General features: G+C 54.6%; 1 protein-coding gene across 17 annotated transcripts in view; it reads right to left on the bottom strand.

The window, feature by feature from the left end:
* DYSF (dysferlin) overlaps window positions 1-13,728 on the bottom strand; it is a 236,488-nt gene that overhangs the window by 92,050 nt on the left and 130,710 nt on the right. For all 17 annotated transcript variants that reach the window (XM_017877594.1, XM_017877596.1, XM_017877598.1 and 14 more), the window contains 2 exons: window positions 8,307-8,400; window positions 7,685-7,762 (listed from right to left, as the gene is read on the bottom strand). In XM_017877594.1, the coding sequence (XP_017733083.1) occupies window positions 7,685-7,762; window positions 8,307-8,400 (172 nt within the window). The remainder of the gene's footprint in view (window positions 1-7,684; window positions 7,763-8,306; window positions 8,401-13,728) is intronic.

The raw sequence follows: 13,728 nt of genomic DNA, 5'->3' as shown, positions 1-13,728 counted from the left end.
AAGGGGGAGCAGAGCAGAGCTGCTGGTGTCTGTGAGCTCTGGGATGCCACCACACTGACGTGACCAGTTCTGCATTTCAGCAAGCTCACTCTGGCTGCCACATGGAGAATAGACTGCAGGGAGCATGAGGAGGTCTAGGGAGACCAGTTCTGAGGCCACTGCAGTGGTCCAGGGAGGAACAATGGTGGCTTAGATGGGTGTGGGGTGCTAAAGGGAAGTGCACAGACTCAGCAGCTATTTAGCAGTAGGGGTGTGAGAGAAACCCAAAGGCCCCCGCAGCTCCCTGCTGCCCGCAAACTCCTTTCCAGCCTGCCAGCCTTGGCCACACCAGCCTGGGACCCAGCCACAAGTCATTCCCTCTACCTTGTCCCAAAGGCAAGTTGGTGTCACTAGAGCAGACTCTAGGGCAGTGGTTCTCAAATGTGAGCATGCTTCAGAATCATCTGGAAGGCTCATTCAGGGTGCTGGGCCCTGCCCCTAGAGAATTGGATTCAGCAGGGCCAGGGTAGGCCCAAGACTTACATTTCTAACAAGTTCCTGAAAGCGATGCTCATGCTGTCTTCTGGGACCACCAATGCAGGAGAGGGATTGAGTGCATATAACTTGGGAGAGGAATGCAGGGCTTGGGGGAGGGGGCTCCCTTCAGCTCCTCCTAATGGGATGTCACCTTGAGGGCTGAACCCAGTGCCTAACCATGTACTCAATACCCTTGGCACCCTGCTCCATCCTGCAATGGCCTGTGCCCTCTGAGCTCTGCAGTCCAGCCCTAGCACTGCCATTCACTTCCCATGTGACCTCAAGAGGGCCTCAGTGGCCTCAGAGGTAATGGCCTCTGCGTTGCTGGCCTCAGAAGGATGCAGGTTCAAACACAACCCAGGGGCTGGGATGGGGAGATAGGGCTTCCGCACAAAGGGGAGAAGAGCAAGTCGGGCTCCTTGGCCACAAGAAGACCAAATGGGACACCATGGCCACTGCATAGGTGGCAGAGAGAGGGGCTGGCAAGGAGTGACCAGGAAAGAGGTGGGAAGGTTAGAGTGGGCAACGGCAGGAAACCCATCAAGGGATGAAGAGACCAGGGTCCAAGGTTGGCCTGTTGCCCAAAGAGCTGGTTTTAAGAGCAGGGGGTATCTAAGTTAAGGGGTGGACTCAGCCATGGCCACCCACTGGCTGAGCAATGCTGCGTCTGGTTAATAGAAGGCAGCCACCAGCCTGGGATCAGCCTGACAGCCATCAGGCACAAATCATGGAGGACTTCCTGCAGGAAAATGGTTTTGATCCTGATTCTGTGGAGCAGAAGGGGGCAATGGGAGGCCCTTGGCAGGCAAAGGAGCCAGAGAGAACTGCCCACCACGTCTCTCCACCCCCACCTGGTGGGAGCCTCCCTGGCATGAGGCTCCCCTTTCCATGCACTGGACCTGGCAGGGCTGGCCCTGAGCCCTTTCCCTCCTGCCCCTGGCAGGGCCCAGAGGCATCTGTGTATTTAATGAAACCGTCTGGCTGTGATACCATCAGCTTCAAGCTCGGCAGAGAACTTCTCCAGGTTCCAGTAAGGAAAGGAGGGCGCGTTCCGATAAATAAAACCATATTAGAGAGCCAGTGAAAAAGCCCCTTTTGTTCCCGCCCCGCCCCGTGCTTCCCTATGCTTTATTTTTATAAGCGTGCGGGCCCCAGACCGACCGCGTTTACACAAAGATCACAATTGCACATTGTAGCGGCTGTGCACGCTGTATTGGTGTTGGCAGCACCCCCCACGCTGGCCCCCGAGCAGGCAGACTCCTTCCAGCAGCCCCATCGGCCCAGGCAATGAGCTCAGCGCTCGGGGGAGAACGGGGAGGGGGTGGCTTTCAAACAAAGATCACCCAGACCTACACACGTGCCCCACCCGCCCATGGGAGGAGAAAACACACAACAAAGGCATTGTAAAGAGCAGGCCTGGAGGCCTGGGGCCTCAGACACTGGGCTACTGTGTACAGGGGCCTGGCCTCTCCCTGCACAGGACCCCACCCCTCAAAAAAAAAAAAAAGGAAAAAGGGGAGTAGGGGTGTTGCTAGAGCAAGGTGGTCAGATGAAGGACAGCCAGACACACTCACAGACAAATCCCTCTTCCAGGAAAGCTAAGAGGAGGGAGAGGCAGATTCCCAAAAAGCGGTGGAGGGGAAGGTGAGGGGCTGGGTTTTGCACGTGCATCACAGCGTAGGGCTCTCCCCAGGGCCACGCCCACAAGCCATATGCAGCGCGCAGCGTGCCCTCGCTGAGGCAAGCACTTTGGATTGCAGCTCTGAGGAGCACGGCTGCCCCAGGGAGGATCCAGCCATGAGCACACAAGGATTCTACCTGACTCCATCACCACAAGGGAGTCAGGGACCTGTCACCGGGCCCCAGGCAGACAATTCCTTGGCTGGATCCAGAGCCCTGCACCAGGCTGTTCGGGCTGAACTGTGCTGCTCAGACGTTCCTGGATCTCCGGGGAGGACCGTCTGCATTCACAATACACTATGCTTTCCTCCTGGGCCTTCCTACCAACCACTCAGACCACCAGGGTCGGGGACAGAGTGGGAAGTATCACCCCATTTTTCAGAAAAGGGAGCTTTCCCCAGGAAGACTAAGTCGTTCAGCCATGATCCTATGTACTAGACCCCCTGACTCCTAGTCCAGTGCTCCTTCCACCACGCCACCTCATAGGAAAGGGCCCTTCAGAGAGGGTGGGATCGACTGCCAATAACCAAGGCAATGCAAATGAGAAGTAGACTCCAGCAATATTTTCCTATAAAATTAAGAAAATTGTTCAAAATTATAAAAACCCGGTATGGGCAAAGAGTCGATGAAATAGGTACTCTCCTTTATTGCTGGAAGCAATTCAGCAACCCTTCAGAAAAGCAATTGGGCACTATGCCCTGAAAAACATAAAACCGTTTATACCCTTTTCCCATATTCCTGGGAGGCATCCAGATTCACCAAAAAGCTAGATGTATGTACAAAGATGTTCACTCTCACGTTATTTGTAATGCATCATTCATTCACTATACAGTTATTGATTGGCTACTCTGTGGGAGGTTAGCACAGTGCTAGGGATAGGAAGATGAATGAGACGTAATCCAAGCTCTTAAGAGTGTGACTACTGGTTGGAAATTGTAACCTAAACGGGTATAATACAAGGTGATGTGCTACTTAATAGTGGAGTATGCAGGGGCTGGGGTGAGGAGCGCCTGATGTCGCCTGCTGGCATCAAGTCAGGCTTCCCAAAGCAGGTCTCAAGGATGAGGAGGTAGGCCGTGCAGACCAAGGAAAAGGGGGCATTCCAGGCGCAAGCATGGCACGGGTAAACACACCAAAGACTTTAGGTACTTGGGGAGCAGCAAGCCATTGGTCTGGCTGAGGGGACAAAGGGAGCACCAGGGCAGTGGGGACAGAGGAGGCAAAAGGGGAGGAGGGGCAGATCACAAACGGTCCTGGATTGCCTGCTGAGCAATTTGGACCGAATCCTGTAGATCAGTGTTTCCCAAAATGTGTTCTTTGAGTGGTGGGTTCTCTGGGGAGCTAATGAGTGCTTAAACAGATTAAACAGGCTCCTTCCCCGCAGCCGCCTGAAAGCCTCTCATATGCCACTGTGCATTGTAAATCTCGAAGCATGCAGTGTTTCCCAGTCTCTCTTACTCAGGAACCCTTTTTAAGTGGAGCATTTCACAAGCCTCCAATGCACTTTGGAAAACACCTCCTTAAGCTCGTCTGGTGGATTGCCCCAGCCAGAGCCAACCTTAACAAAAAGCTGTGCTTAAAAAGGGGTTGGGAAGGGAGACTGGAGTTCAGACTTGGGAAACCCAAAAGCAAGAAATCCCCAGCACCACCCAGGACTGAGTCTGAATCTGAGGGAAACTAAGGCACCGGTCAAGACGTGGCCCCAGCTGTGGGCAGCTCTGGCTCATCAGACCTCACTGCAGCCTGGCCTGGCAGCACTATCCCACAGGACCACCTACCTGGCCCACCGCTGTGACCTTACCTGGAGCTGTAAGGCCAGCAAAGAGGGCACAGGACCTTCTACTTTCTTGAGAGGTACTCACCGTTGTAAATTAATAAATGATGTGGCATCTGGTCTATCTGCCATCTCTCAATTGGCTTGGTTAGCCAAGTTGAAGCCCCTGAGCCCAGTGACCTGGGAGGCCCTAAAGAGGGATTTCTGGGCCCCTCCTAAGCTGAGGGTCATCCCTTGGAATACAGTGACCTCATGATAGAGCTGCCTGAGGGTCCTCCATCTGGGCGGGCTGCTCTGTAAGCAGAGCTTATGATCCCTCCAACCACAACAGCAGTTCTTAACTGGCAGAAGGGACCAAACTGACACCTTCCTCCCTGGTTCCCTGTAAGAAACACCAGTCTACAATGAAGAGTAACTCAGCTCAAGCTACCGTTCAGGGAAGCAATGCTACCCACTCCACACCAAAAGGGTAGGCAGGACGGAGCTAGGTGTGGTATTGGTGACGCGTTCTAAGTCCTCTCAAGTCATAGCTTTTCATTTCAAAGCAAACCCAGTACACACAACAGATATTCACAAAGCAGTGGCAACCTCATCCCAACAACAAAAAGAAGTCATTGAATTGGCCGGGCACAGTGGCTCATGCCTGTAATCCCGGCACTCCGGGAGGCCGAGGTGGGTGAATCGTCTGAGATCAGGAGTTCAAGACCAGCCTGGCCAACACGGGGAAATCCCGTCTCTACCAATACAAAAAATTAGCCAGGCATGGTGGCGGGTGCCTGTAATGCCAGCTACTTGGAAGGCTGAGGCAGAAGAATCGCTTGAACCTGGGAGGCAGAGGTTGCAGTGAGCCAAGATAGCGCCATTGCACTCCAGCCTGGGTAACAAGAGCAAAACTCTATCTCAAAAAAGAGAAGAAGTCACTGAATTAAGTATCACTTTATGTTTTTTATGACTAATTGCTGCACAGGGAATACACATTAATAAACACACAAGCACACACCACAGATGCCCTTCCACTGGTCCAGAGAATTGATATCCCAGCCATACACTCAAACCCCACTCAAGTTGCAACCCTCAGGCCATCTGGATGGCAATATCTCCAGAATAGCCTCCCTCTCCCAAGTTCAATATTGTTCAACAAGTGTTTTCTGGGCAACCCCTGCCTATCTCCTCAAATATTCAACCAGGGAGAAGGAGCGGCCATGGCCCCAGTGTCCAGGCAGTCCTAAGACCCACCATGTAGAGAGAAGCAAAGAGCACAGCACAGGGCTGTAAGAGCCCCAGGGGAAAGGCCCAGAGAGCCACAGGTCAGAGGCACTGGGAGAGAGGCTCGAGGAGGGCCCTCTCTGCCCCAGACACCCGGCAGGCAGCTGGAAGCTGCATCGGCGACAGACACTGTGCCAGGCCCTCCCCTGGCCCCAGACATTCCGGATTCACACATAAGTTTCCTCAGAGAAATGCCAGCCGGTGGCCGAGCACAGCCTCCGGCCGCCAGCCGCCCCAGGGTCAGTTCCAGGGGAGAAATTGCTTTGGTTTAGGGTTTGGGAGTGAAAATAAACACTCTGGGTTTTATAGGTTCACCCATGTTGGCTGCTGTTTTCCTTTCCAGCAGCTGCTCAATCAGGCCTTTCATTCAGAAGCCAGTGGCCTCTGAGGAAGCCCTGGGCAGTGCCCTCAAAGCTCAAGGGATGTTTATTTGGGGGAGGGGGTGGGGCCAGGATGGAAAGTGTGACGTCTCCGCAGACCGCTGCCACTGCCCTACCAGAGGGGAGCATCGGCTCCCAGCACTGGGCCCTTGGAGGAGTTCCCTCCCCTCTCTGCGGGGTCCTCGGCCTGCAGGGCCCACAGAGGACAAGGGGGCTTCTGCCTGGGCCCCACCTGGCCACCCCCCTCTCACAAGCCCGCTCCTAGCACCCTCACCTCTCACTCTCTCCTGGGAAGGGAGAGAAAGCAAGGCTATAAACTCGTCCATGTCCTTTTTCTCAGAGTAAATTCTAATCGTCGGACTCCTGGACAAGTTTCCCAGGAAGTAGCCACTGCAGATGCCTGTCTGGCCTGGGCCTGTCAATTCTGGCAGGCTGCTGCTGTATACACTTGTGAGGGAGCTCTCAGGACCCTGGCCCCAAAGCAAAACAGGGTAGAACTTCCTCATCCACCCCGCACCTGGCTGCACAGAGCTGGAGGATGGGTCACTGAGGGCCATAGCTGCTGGAGAGGAGGATGCAGATTGGACCCTACACTGGGGAGGAGAGTGGACCAGCAAGGAAGTCAGCAGATGGCCATCACCTGCAGAGCCGTGCTGTGTCCAGGAAGTCACTCCCATAGAACTCAGTTCTACTCAACCAAACAGCAGGCACTAGACGGCGAGAGCCTTGGGTTCCATTCCCAGCTCTGACACTTGGTAGTTATTTTAATGCAAGCATTTAGCTAACCTATCCGGGTCTCTGTTTCTTCACCTATAAAATGGGGGTGTTGACCACCTACTTCATAGGACAGTTGTAAGGGTTACAGGAAATAATGTCAGCAAAATGCCTGGGCACCTAGTAAGCATTCAGCCATCAAGTGCTGCAGGTTCAAAGAGATGAGGCCCCTTCCTGGGGGAGCTCATGGTTAGAGCAGGAAGGAGGTGGCAGAGATAGACCACTGTTAATCTGTGCAGTGGGGAAGGCCTCTGAGGGAGGTGCAGGTGAGGAGCTGGCCAAGCGCTGAAGAAGGAGCAACCAGCTTGGCTTGGGGAAGTCAGAGGGCATCTGGGCTGGGTCTTGAAGGATGACTAGGAGTTTGCTGGTTAGAAATAGGGAGCAAATGCATTCTAGACAGAGAGAGCACTGAGTGCAAAGGCCAGGCGTGGGCAACATGGACAGAGTTGGTGGGGCTGGAGCTACTGGATAGAGGGCAACGAGCAAAAGGTGAACCAGGTGAGGACCCCAGGGTCAGATCACAAGGGACTCGTCTGCTGTGCTGAAGAGTTGGAGGTTCCTGTCAGTGTCTATACTTGAAATCAGAGGAGGGACATGACCAGGTGTGTCTGGGGCAGTGCGGAAGGTGCCAGGGAGGTGAGGAGATAACCAGAATGACCTAGATACAAAGGGGCAAGGGCAGCGTCAGATGGGCAGTGTGACATTAAAGAGGAGGGAACAGATCTGAGGGATTCAGGAGGTAGAATCCTCAGGACTGGGTGACTGAGAATTTCCAGCCTGGGTAACAGATGGCTGCCAACCCCAGGGCCACGGCAGGACATGCCGAGGCAGCCTGGATCTGGGTGGGGGAAGCTGGGGAGCAAGGTCACACAGAGGTTTGCACAGGATGAACTGAGGTGAGTGAAAGTGGAGAAGTTGGGGGGCCCCGGTGCCCAGAGAGAGGACACAGACAAGACTTCTTGGAGCATCAGGATTAGAGGGCAGTGAGGCATCAAGGAGGAGCAGGTCAGGGAGAAGGCTGCAGGGACCCTCCACAGGCTGGCGGCTGGAGCCAAGGCCAGAGGAGCTTTCAGGAAAGGGGACAGTCAGCGAAGCCTGATCCTGTCAAGGAGTCCAGCAGACCATGGACAAGAGTTTGCTGCACCTGACGACCAAGAAGCCACAGGACCCTGGCAACACAGCACCCACCTCCATGCACCCAGCAAACAGCACCCCTTGTTGCCAGAAAGCCAGATGTCTCCATTCCCAGCTCTCAGCCCACAGTCTCTGACTCTCCTGCCTCTCTCCCACCTACCAGAAAAAGAGTCCTTGTCCATCGCAGCCAGGTCCCGGGCCTGGTACATGTAGCAGCGTAGATGGTAGCGGTTCCCATCTTCAACAAGGGAAAAAATAGAGGTGCCAGAGTGAGTGGTTGGGGTGGGTAAGAGCTGGGGCGGTTAAGAGCTGGGGCTCGGGGGGAGGTGGAGTCTGTCTCTAGAAAGGGCAGCAGACAGAGGGGCTGAACGAGGGAAACCATACAGGCCACTGTGCGAGGTCAGGAGAACATTCCACAGCTCGAAAGCAGACATTTGACTAATTAACGTGTCCCTGGGCCAGGCTAGGGCTGGGGGAGAAGAAGTAGAGGAGGAGGGGAGGAGGGGAGGCCAAATAGACAATGGGAGCAGCCACAGAGCACAGGGCCTTAAATGCCTGATATCAGATTTGAGTGGGCGGACACACCACACAGACAGGCATGCACACGTGCGAGCGCACGCACATGCACACACACACACACACACGGCACTGACCCACCAAAAAGCACACAGACTCAGCTCTCCAGAGCCCCACATACACACCTGATTGTATAACTCCATCCAAACAGAAGCATAAGGTGACACACCCCTATCACCCCATAGATGCCCCGAAGGCTCACTTACAGTCAAATATGCAGGAAATTGTGGGTCTGTTCACACCAAAGCTCAAGGTGGAGGCGGACATGGAATCTTCACTCTTGTCGTCCACCACGCCGCCCTGGAGACACGAAGCTGGTTATGGCAGATTCTGCCCCCAGGCCTGGGGGTAACAGGGAGACTAGCCCAGAGAGTTAGATCCCCAGGGCCAGGAGATCTGTCTGCTGCTGAAAGCTGAGCCATCAGCCTCTACTTTCATTCTGGGGAGCTTATCCTCTCCTAAAAAATCACCAGACTCCAATGTTAAAGCACCAAAGAACTGTGGGAAATTCTTCTCCCTCTCTAGTGAAGACCAGATGAGCCAAGAACGGAATTTTTAGTCATTCCAGGCAAAGAGATTAGAACGAATGACTCGAAGGGGCTCTCCAGGGGGAGAGTCAAATGGGGATCTGTCCACTAGGGACAAGTCCAGTGGAATCGAAATGTGGAGGTTCCAGGCCAGCATCTCTGGGTCCCCATCTCTGCCACCCCCTGCTAACATAGAGCTGGGTCCCAAGCTCTGGAGGAAGCTGTACCACACACCCACCATCTCTCACCAGTTCCCACTCTGCTGAGGGTGAGCAGGGCTCAGGCTGAGGCCAGAGGTGGGGACAGGAGTGGGTGGACAGTCAGGCTTGGAAGCCAAGCTGTCCATTTACTGTGTATAAAGCTAGATGGTCAGCCCTGCCACCTCGCCCTCATTAGCACTAGACTCCAACCACTGAGCCACAAACCACTTTGGGGAGCACCAAGACCAGACCACTTCCCTAGGCCAGACACCCAGCTCTCTGATGCACTTTCTCAGCCCAGAGCCAGAAGCCCAAGCCACAGCCTACAGAGGGACTGGGGAGAGTCGGGGGCCGTTACTAGACACCCCATGTTGTCGGCTCCCTCTGCACTCACTCAGATGTCTCCAAGTACCTCTCTCCTCTCCCTCCTGCCCACTACCCAAACTGTCACCTGCTCCATTTCAGAGGGGTGGGGTTAAGTAATAAAGCAGTCTCTGCTCCACTTCCTTGTTCAGTCCCATATCTCACAAATGTGTACACACCCTTGAAAGAAAACCCTAGGCCGGGCACGGTGGCTCAAGCCTGTAATCCCAGCACTTTGGGAGGCCGAGACGGGCGGATCACGAGGTCAGGAGATCGAGACCATCCTGGTGAACACGGTGAAACCCCGTCTCTACTAAAAAATACAAAAAAACTAGCCGGGCGAGGTGGCGGGCGCCTGCAGTCCCAGCTACTCGGGAGGCTGAGGCAGGAGAATGGCATGAACCCGGGAGGCGGAGCTTGCAGTGAGCTAAGATCCGGCCACTGCACTCCAGCCTGGGCAACAGAGCGAGACTCCGTCTCAAAAAAAAAAAAAAAGAAAAGAAAACCCTGGCCTCTTCCTCAGCCAGCCCGTTCATCCCACCCAGGCCCACTCAGAGTGGCCAGTTCCCAGGATTCTTCTGCTGGGCCACCCTGACTTTCACCCTGGAACCATTTCCCAAGAATTTCAACCTCTCCCCAGGCTCTGAAGCTACAAAGCCCCCCATTGCCTCCACAGACACCACTGCCACTACTGTGCCCCTGCTCTCCAAACCATGCCCACCCTCAGAGCTCAGTCCCAGACCCCCTTGTCCAAGAAGCCTCCCTGGACACCTGTTCTCCCACCTCTGGCCAGGCCATCCCCAAGCCAAAACCAGCTTCATCACCCTCAGTCACTGTGCGGCTCCTTGGCCTGAATCCTTCAGTGGCCTGAAAGGTCCAGTCCAGCCTTCTCCCAGTCAGACCCCCAGTGACCCGCCCTATCTTTCCCCATCCAACACCAAGGCTTTCTTCCCCCAATCCTGGCCCTTGGCTTCAGGCAAACCACACTCCTTAAAGCTGTCCCAGACGCACTCACCCCCATAGCAAGCTTACACTGTTCCACAGCCAGAGGTGCCGTCAACCAACCCAGGCCGCCCCGTCTTCAGATCATCTTAGGACACCTAAGCAAAGCCTGCCCTGGTCACTCTGGGTCAACAAAGAATTGCACCCTAAAGGTAGGCTGGGCCTTCCTCTGCTCCATTGCTGCAAAGGGTCTGCAAAACACACACTTGGGAAAGACTGAGTCCCTCTGTTCTCCTAGGGGACTCTCCAAGGTCCTGCTATCCCTGGGTGGGCTCTGACTTCCACCACAGGACATCCTCATTTCTGACAGGGAGATGCCCAGACTCTCCTCTTCCTTTGGCCACAACTTCAACATGGGCTCTGAAATCAGATTCCTTGGGCTCCAGTTCTGGCCCTGCCATTTACTACTCACTGTGTGACTTTGGGCAAGTTGCTTAACTTCTCTGAATCAATCACTTGACAAATTTGGGATAATTATACAGTATCTATTTTAGAGAGTTGCTTTGATTATTAAAGAAGATAGAGAACATGTAGTTCTTAGCACATTTCCTGGCTCACAGTAAATGCTCAAGAAATGTTAGCTATCAATGAGCTTACAGGGCTTGGGGAGGGGGCGTGTCATAAACTATAAAGTTTGTCATGTGCTGGAAGTGGTATTCACATCACTCATATTTGTTCAAAATGATTCCAAGGTGTTAAAGTGGACATTTCAATAAGAATCAGGCAAGCCAGCAAGGGCCTCTCTCAATGCCTCCAGGTGGTTTATACATGGTTTCTCTCTCTCTTTCTGTCTGTCTGTCACACACACACACACAGGGAGAGGTGTCATACACATACAAGGAAGGACCCAAAGGCCTGAAATCCTCCCTCGTGAACAGGTGTGGAAGCCCTGGGTCCCTGGCAGGAGAGGCATTTGGCCTGGCCCTGAGGCACTGGTGTCCCACTGGAGGGAGCACCAAGCCCAGCAGCAAATGACCACAGAACACCCCCCTGGCTGCAGGGTGTGCAACACCAAACACAAAGCCAGACCTGGGGGCCCAGCAGCCCACTTGGACTTGAGAGGCAGGGACATTAAAGAAAGCTTGTTACACTGGAAATAGGGCTTGGCCTGCCCCCAGGTGCAACAATGCGTGATGCCTGCATCTCCAGCACCTCCAGCTGGGGCATGGGTAAAGGGTAGGAGCAGTGGGAGTAGGGAGGATGGGGGTGGACTCAGCTGCGGGTAGGCGGGATGGACTCTGTGGTCTGTCTACCTTGGTCTGGTCACACACAGGTGCCCCACCCACAGGTAGGGGGCTAGGGTGAGCGTAGGGAGGGAGGGGCCTCCAGCTCCAGGGCCCCATCCTTCCTCTCTCCCTCCCAGCGCCTGCAGGGACCTCCCTGCTTGCGCATGGCTGCCAGTGCACATCCCCACTCACCTCGCACCTCCTCTAGATGGCCCCCCTCACCAGGCCCCTGTCAGCACCACTCCCAAGGCCTCTGTCTGGGGTTCTGGCAGCACGTTCTGGGTCTCTGTCCAAGGGCAGGGCCTCCTGCCTGCGATCAGAAGCAGCATCTCCCTCCTTGGGATTTCCATGTGGACCTCACTGAGTCCCTGGCCCTGCAAGTGACTGTCCTGCAGGGAGAGGAACTAGCACTCCCTCTGGGAATGCCCCTCACACTGTCTGCTTTCCAAAACCTGACCTGGCTCCAGAAGAGAGGCCCAGCCACACCACACCTGGTCCAGGGACCCGCTGCCCACCCTTACCCCATCTGCCACCCGAGTACAGACCTTCTCCCTCTACCTCAGGGAGACAGATGAGGATTTTTGGGAAGAAGCATTACCGGGGGACCAGGGGAGACACACCCCCCAGAGTCAGGCTCAGGGAAGCCACTAAGCTCAGTCCCTCTTGGTACCGCCCTGATTCACACTCTGGGCAAAATTCCCCCCGCACACCTGGCCAACATCCTTATATCCTCTGGTCCACTGCCCCTCCCAGGGAAGCCTGGACTCTCCATACATCCCCATTAGACCCTGGGAGCAGAAGGAAGGCCACTCCTCCCTCCTGGCCCACTGTGGCCTCTGAATTGAGTCTCTGCCAGTCAGGACACTACCAAACCCACACACCCCCAAACCCCTACAACCCCTACCTGCTCACACCAGCTGGGACACTCTGGGGTCTCCTTTCTTGCCGCCAGGCCCTTGCCCTGTGTGTCCCCTGACTTTTCCATGCAGTCTTATCATCAAGGTCGCCCTGCAAGGATGTGTTAGGTACCCCTCCTGGGCACTCCCACTTCACCCTGAATTTCCCCAGCCACTGCACTCACCTAACATTGCAAGCACCCATCTTGTTGTCCCACTGAGAGCCCAGCCAGGTTCCCAGAGTGCACCCATCACCCAGCAGAGCACCTCACAGGCAGTAGGTGCCCAGCACATCATTGGTGAACGAGTGAGGGAATGCACGAACAATGGGCACCTGCCTCAGGGGAAGACAACTGCATCGGTGTTGAGGAGGGCAGATGACACAGGCCGGCCCGGTGGGGATCCGCCAACGTCATGCCTTCTTGACTTTGAAGTACGTTCTGGTTTTCAGGTGTGGACATCAGCGTGGTCAAGCTTGGGGAATTTCTCTCAAAGCCAGTAACAAAGCCTCTTGAAAACCCAATCTGGGAACTCTGGGGAAGCATCTCCCTCCCATCTGTCTCTCCTCTGACGTGCCACCCATTTGCGAGACACCTACTCTGTGCCAGGCATTGCCCATTCAAGTTGTGAAATCGCTATTGCTGCTCACGTGGCCAGTGGCACCTGCCCAGAGAGGCCATCCCTGCCAATACTGTTGAAAATTGCGTTCTAACACACACAGCCTCACACGCACCCACACAGGGCTACTGTGGAAAACGCAGGGCTCTTCAACCTTGGCACTATTGACATTTGGGGCTGGAATATTCTTTGCTATGAGGCTGTCCTGTGCATTGTAGGATGTTTAGCAGCATCCCTGGCCTCTACCTGTTAGATACCAGTAGCATCTCCACTGAGTTATGACCACTAAAAATGTCTCCAGACATTGCCCAATGTCCCCCTGTGGACAAGTTGAGGGGAACTGCACCCTATAGAGAACTAGTAGTGCAAACTGAATGAAATGATATCCTACAGTCCTTGGCAGGTACCTGGTTTAACTCTTTCATCTCTCCAGGCTCTTGTTAAATACTCCTCCTCCCCTCTGGCCCTCTGTAAATTTCTTGAATTCATAATCTTTCCTCTGCCACAGGGCCTTTACACAGAGATGTCCTCTCCATTTGGAATGTCTTCTCAAATGAGCTAACTCGGGCTTTTCCTTAGCTGCATCATCTCTGAGGCATGGGCACCTCCTTGGCTGCCCAGCCTTCAGCATCAGCCCCTACCCAGCCTCTCTTATCTTCTCCCTTGCATCCAACCTCCATGTATGCGGGCAAGGCATGCACACTCCTTTATCCCCTGTATCCAGTTCAACATCGGGCATGTAGTGGGCATCCAATGAAGATTTATCACATGCGATCAATCACCAGCATTCCCTCAC

The sequence above is a fragment of the Rhinopithecus bieti genome, unplaced genomic scaffold, assembly GCF_001698545.2.
Source record: "Rhinopithecus bieti isolate Rb0 unplaced genomic scaffold, ASM169854v2 scaffold_10706, whole genome shotgun sequence".
NCBI classification, from domain to species: Eukaryota; Metazoa; Chordata; class Mammalia; order Primates; family Cercopithecidae; genus Rhinopithecus; species Rhinopithecus bieti.
The sequence above is the reverse complement of the archived record's forward strand: the minus strand, read 5'-3'. Positions and strand labels throughout refer to the sequence as shown.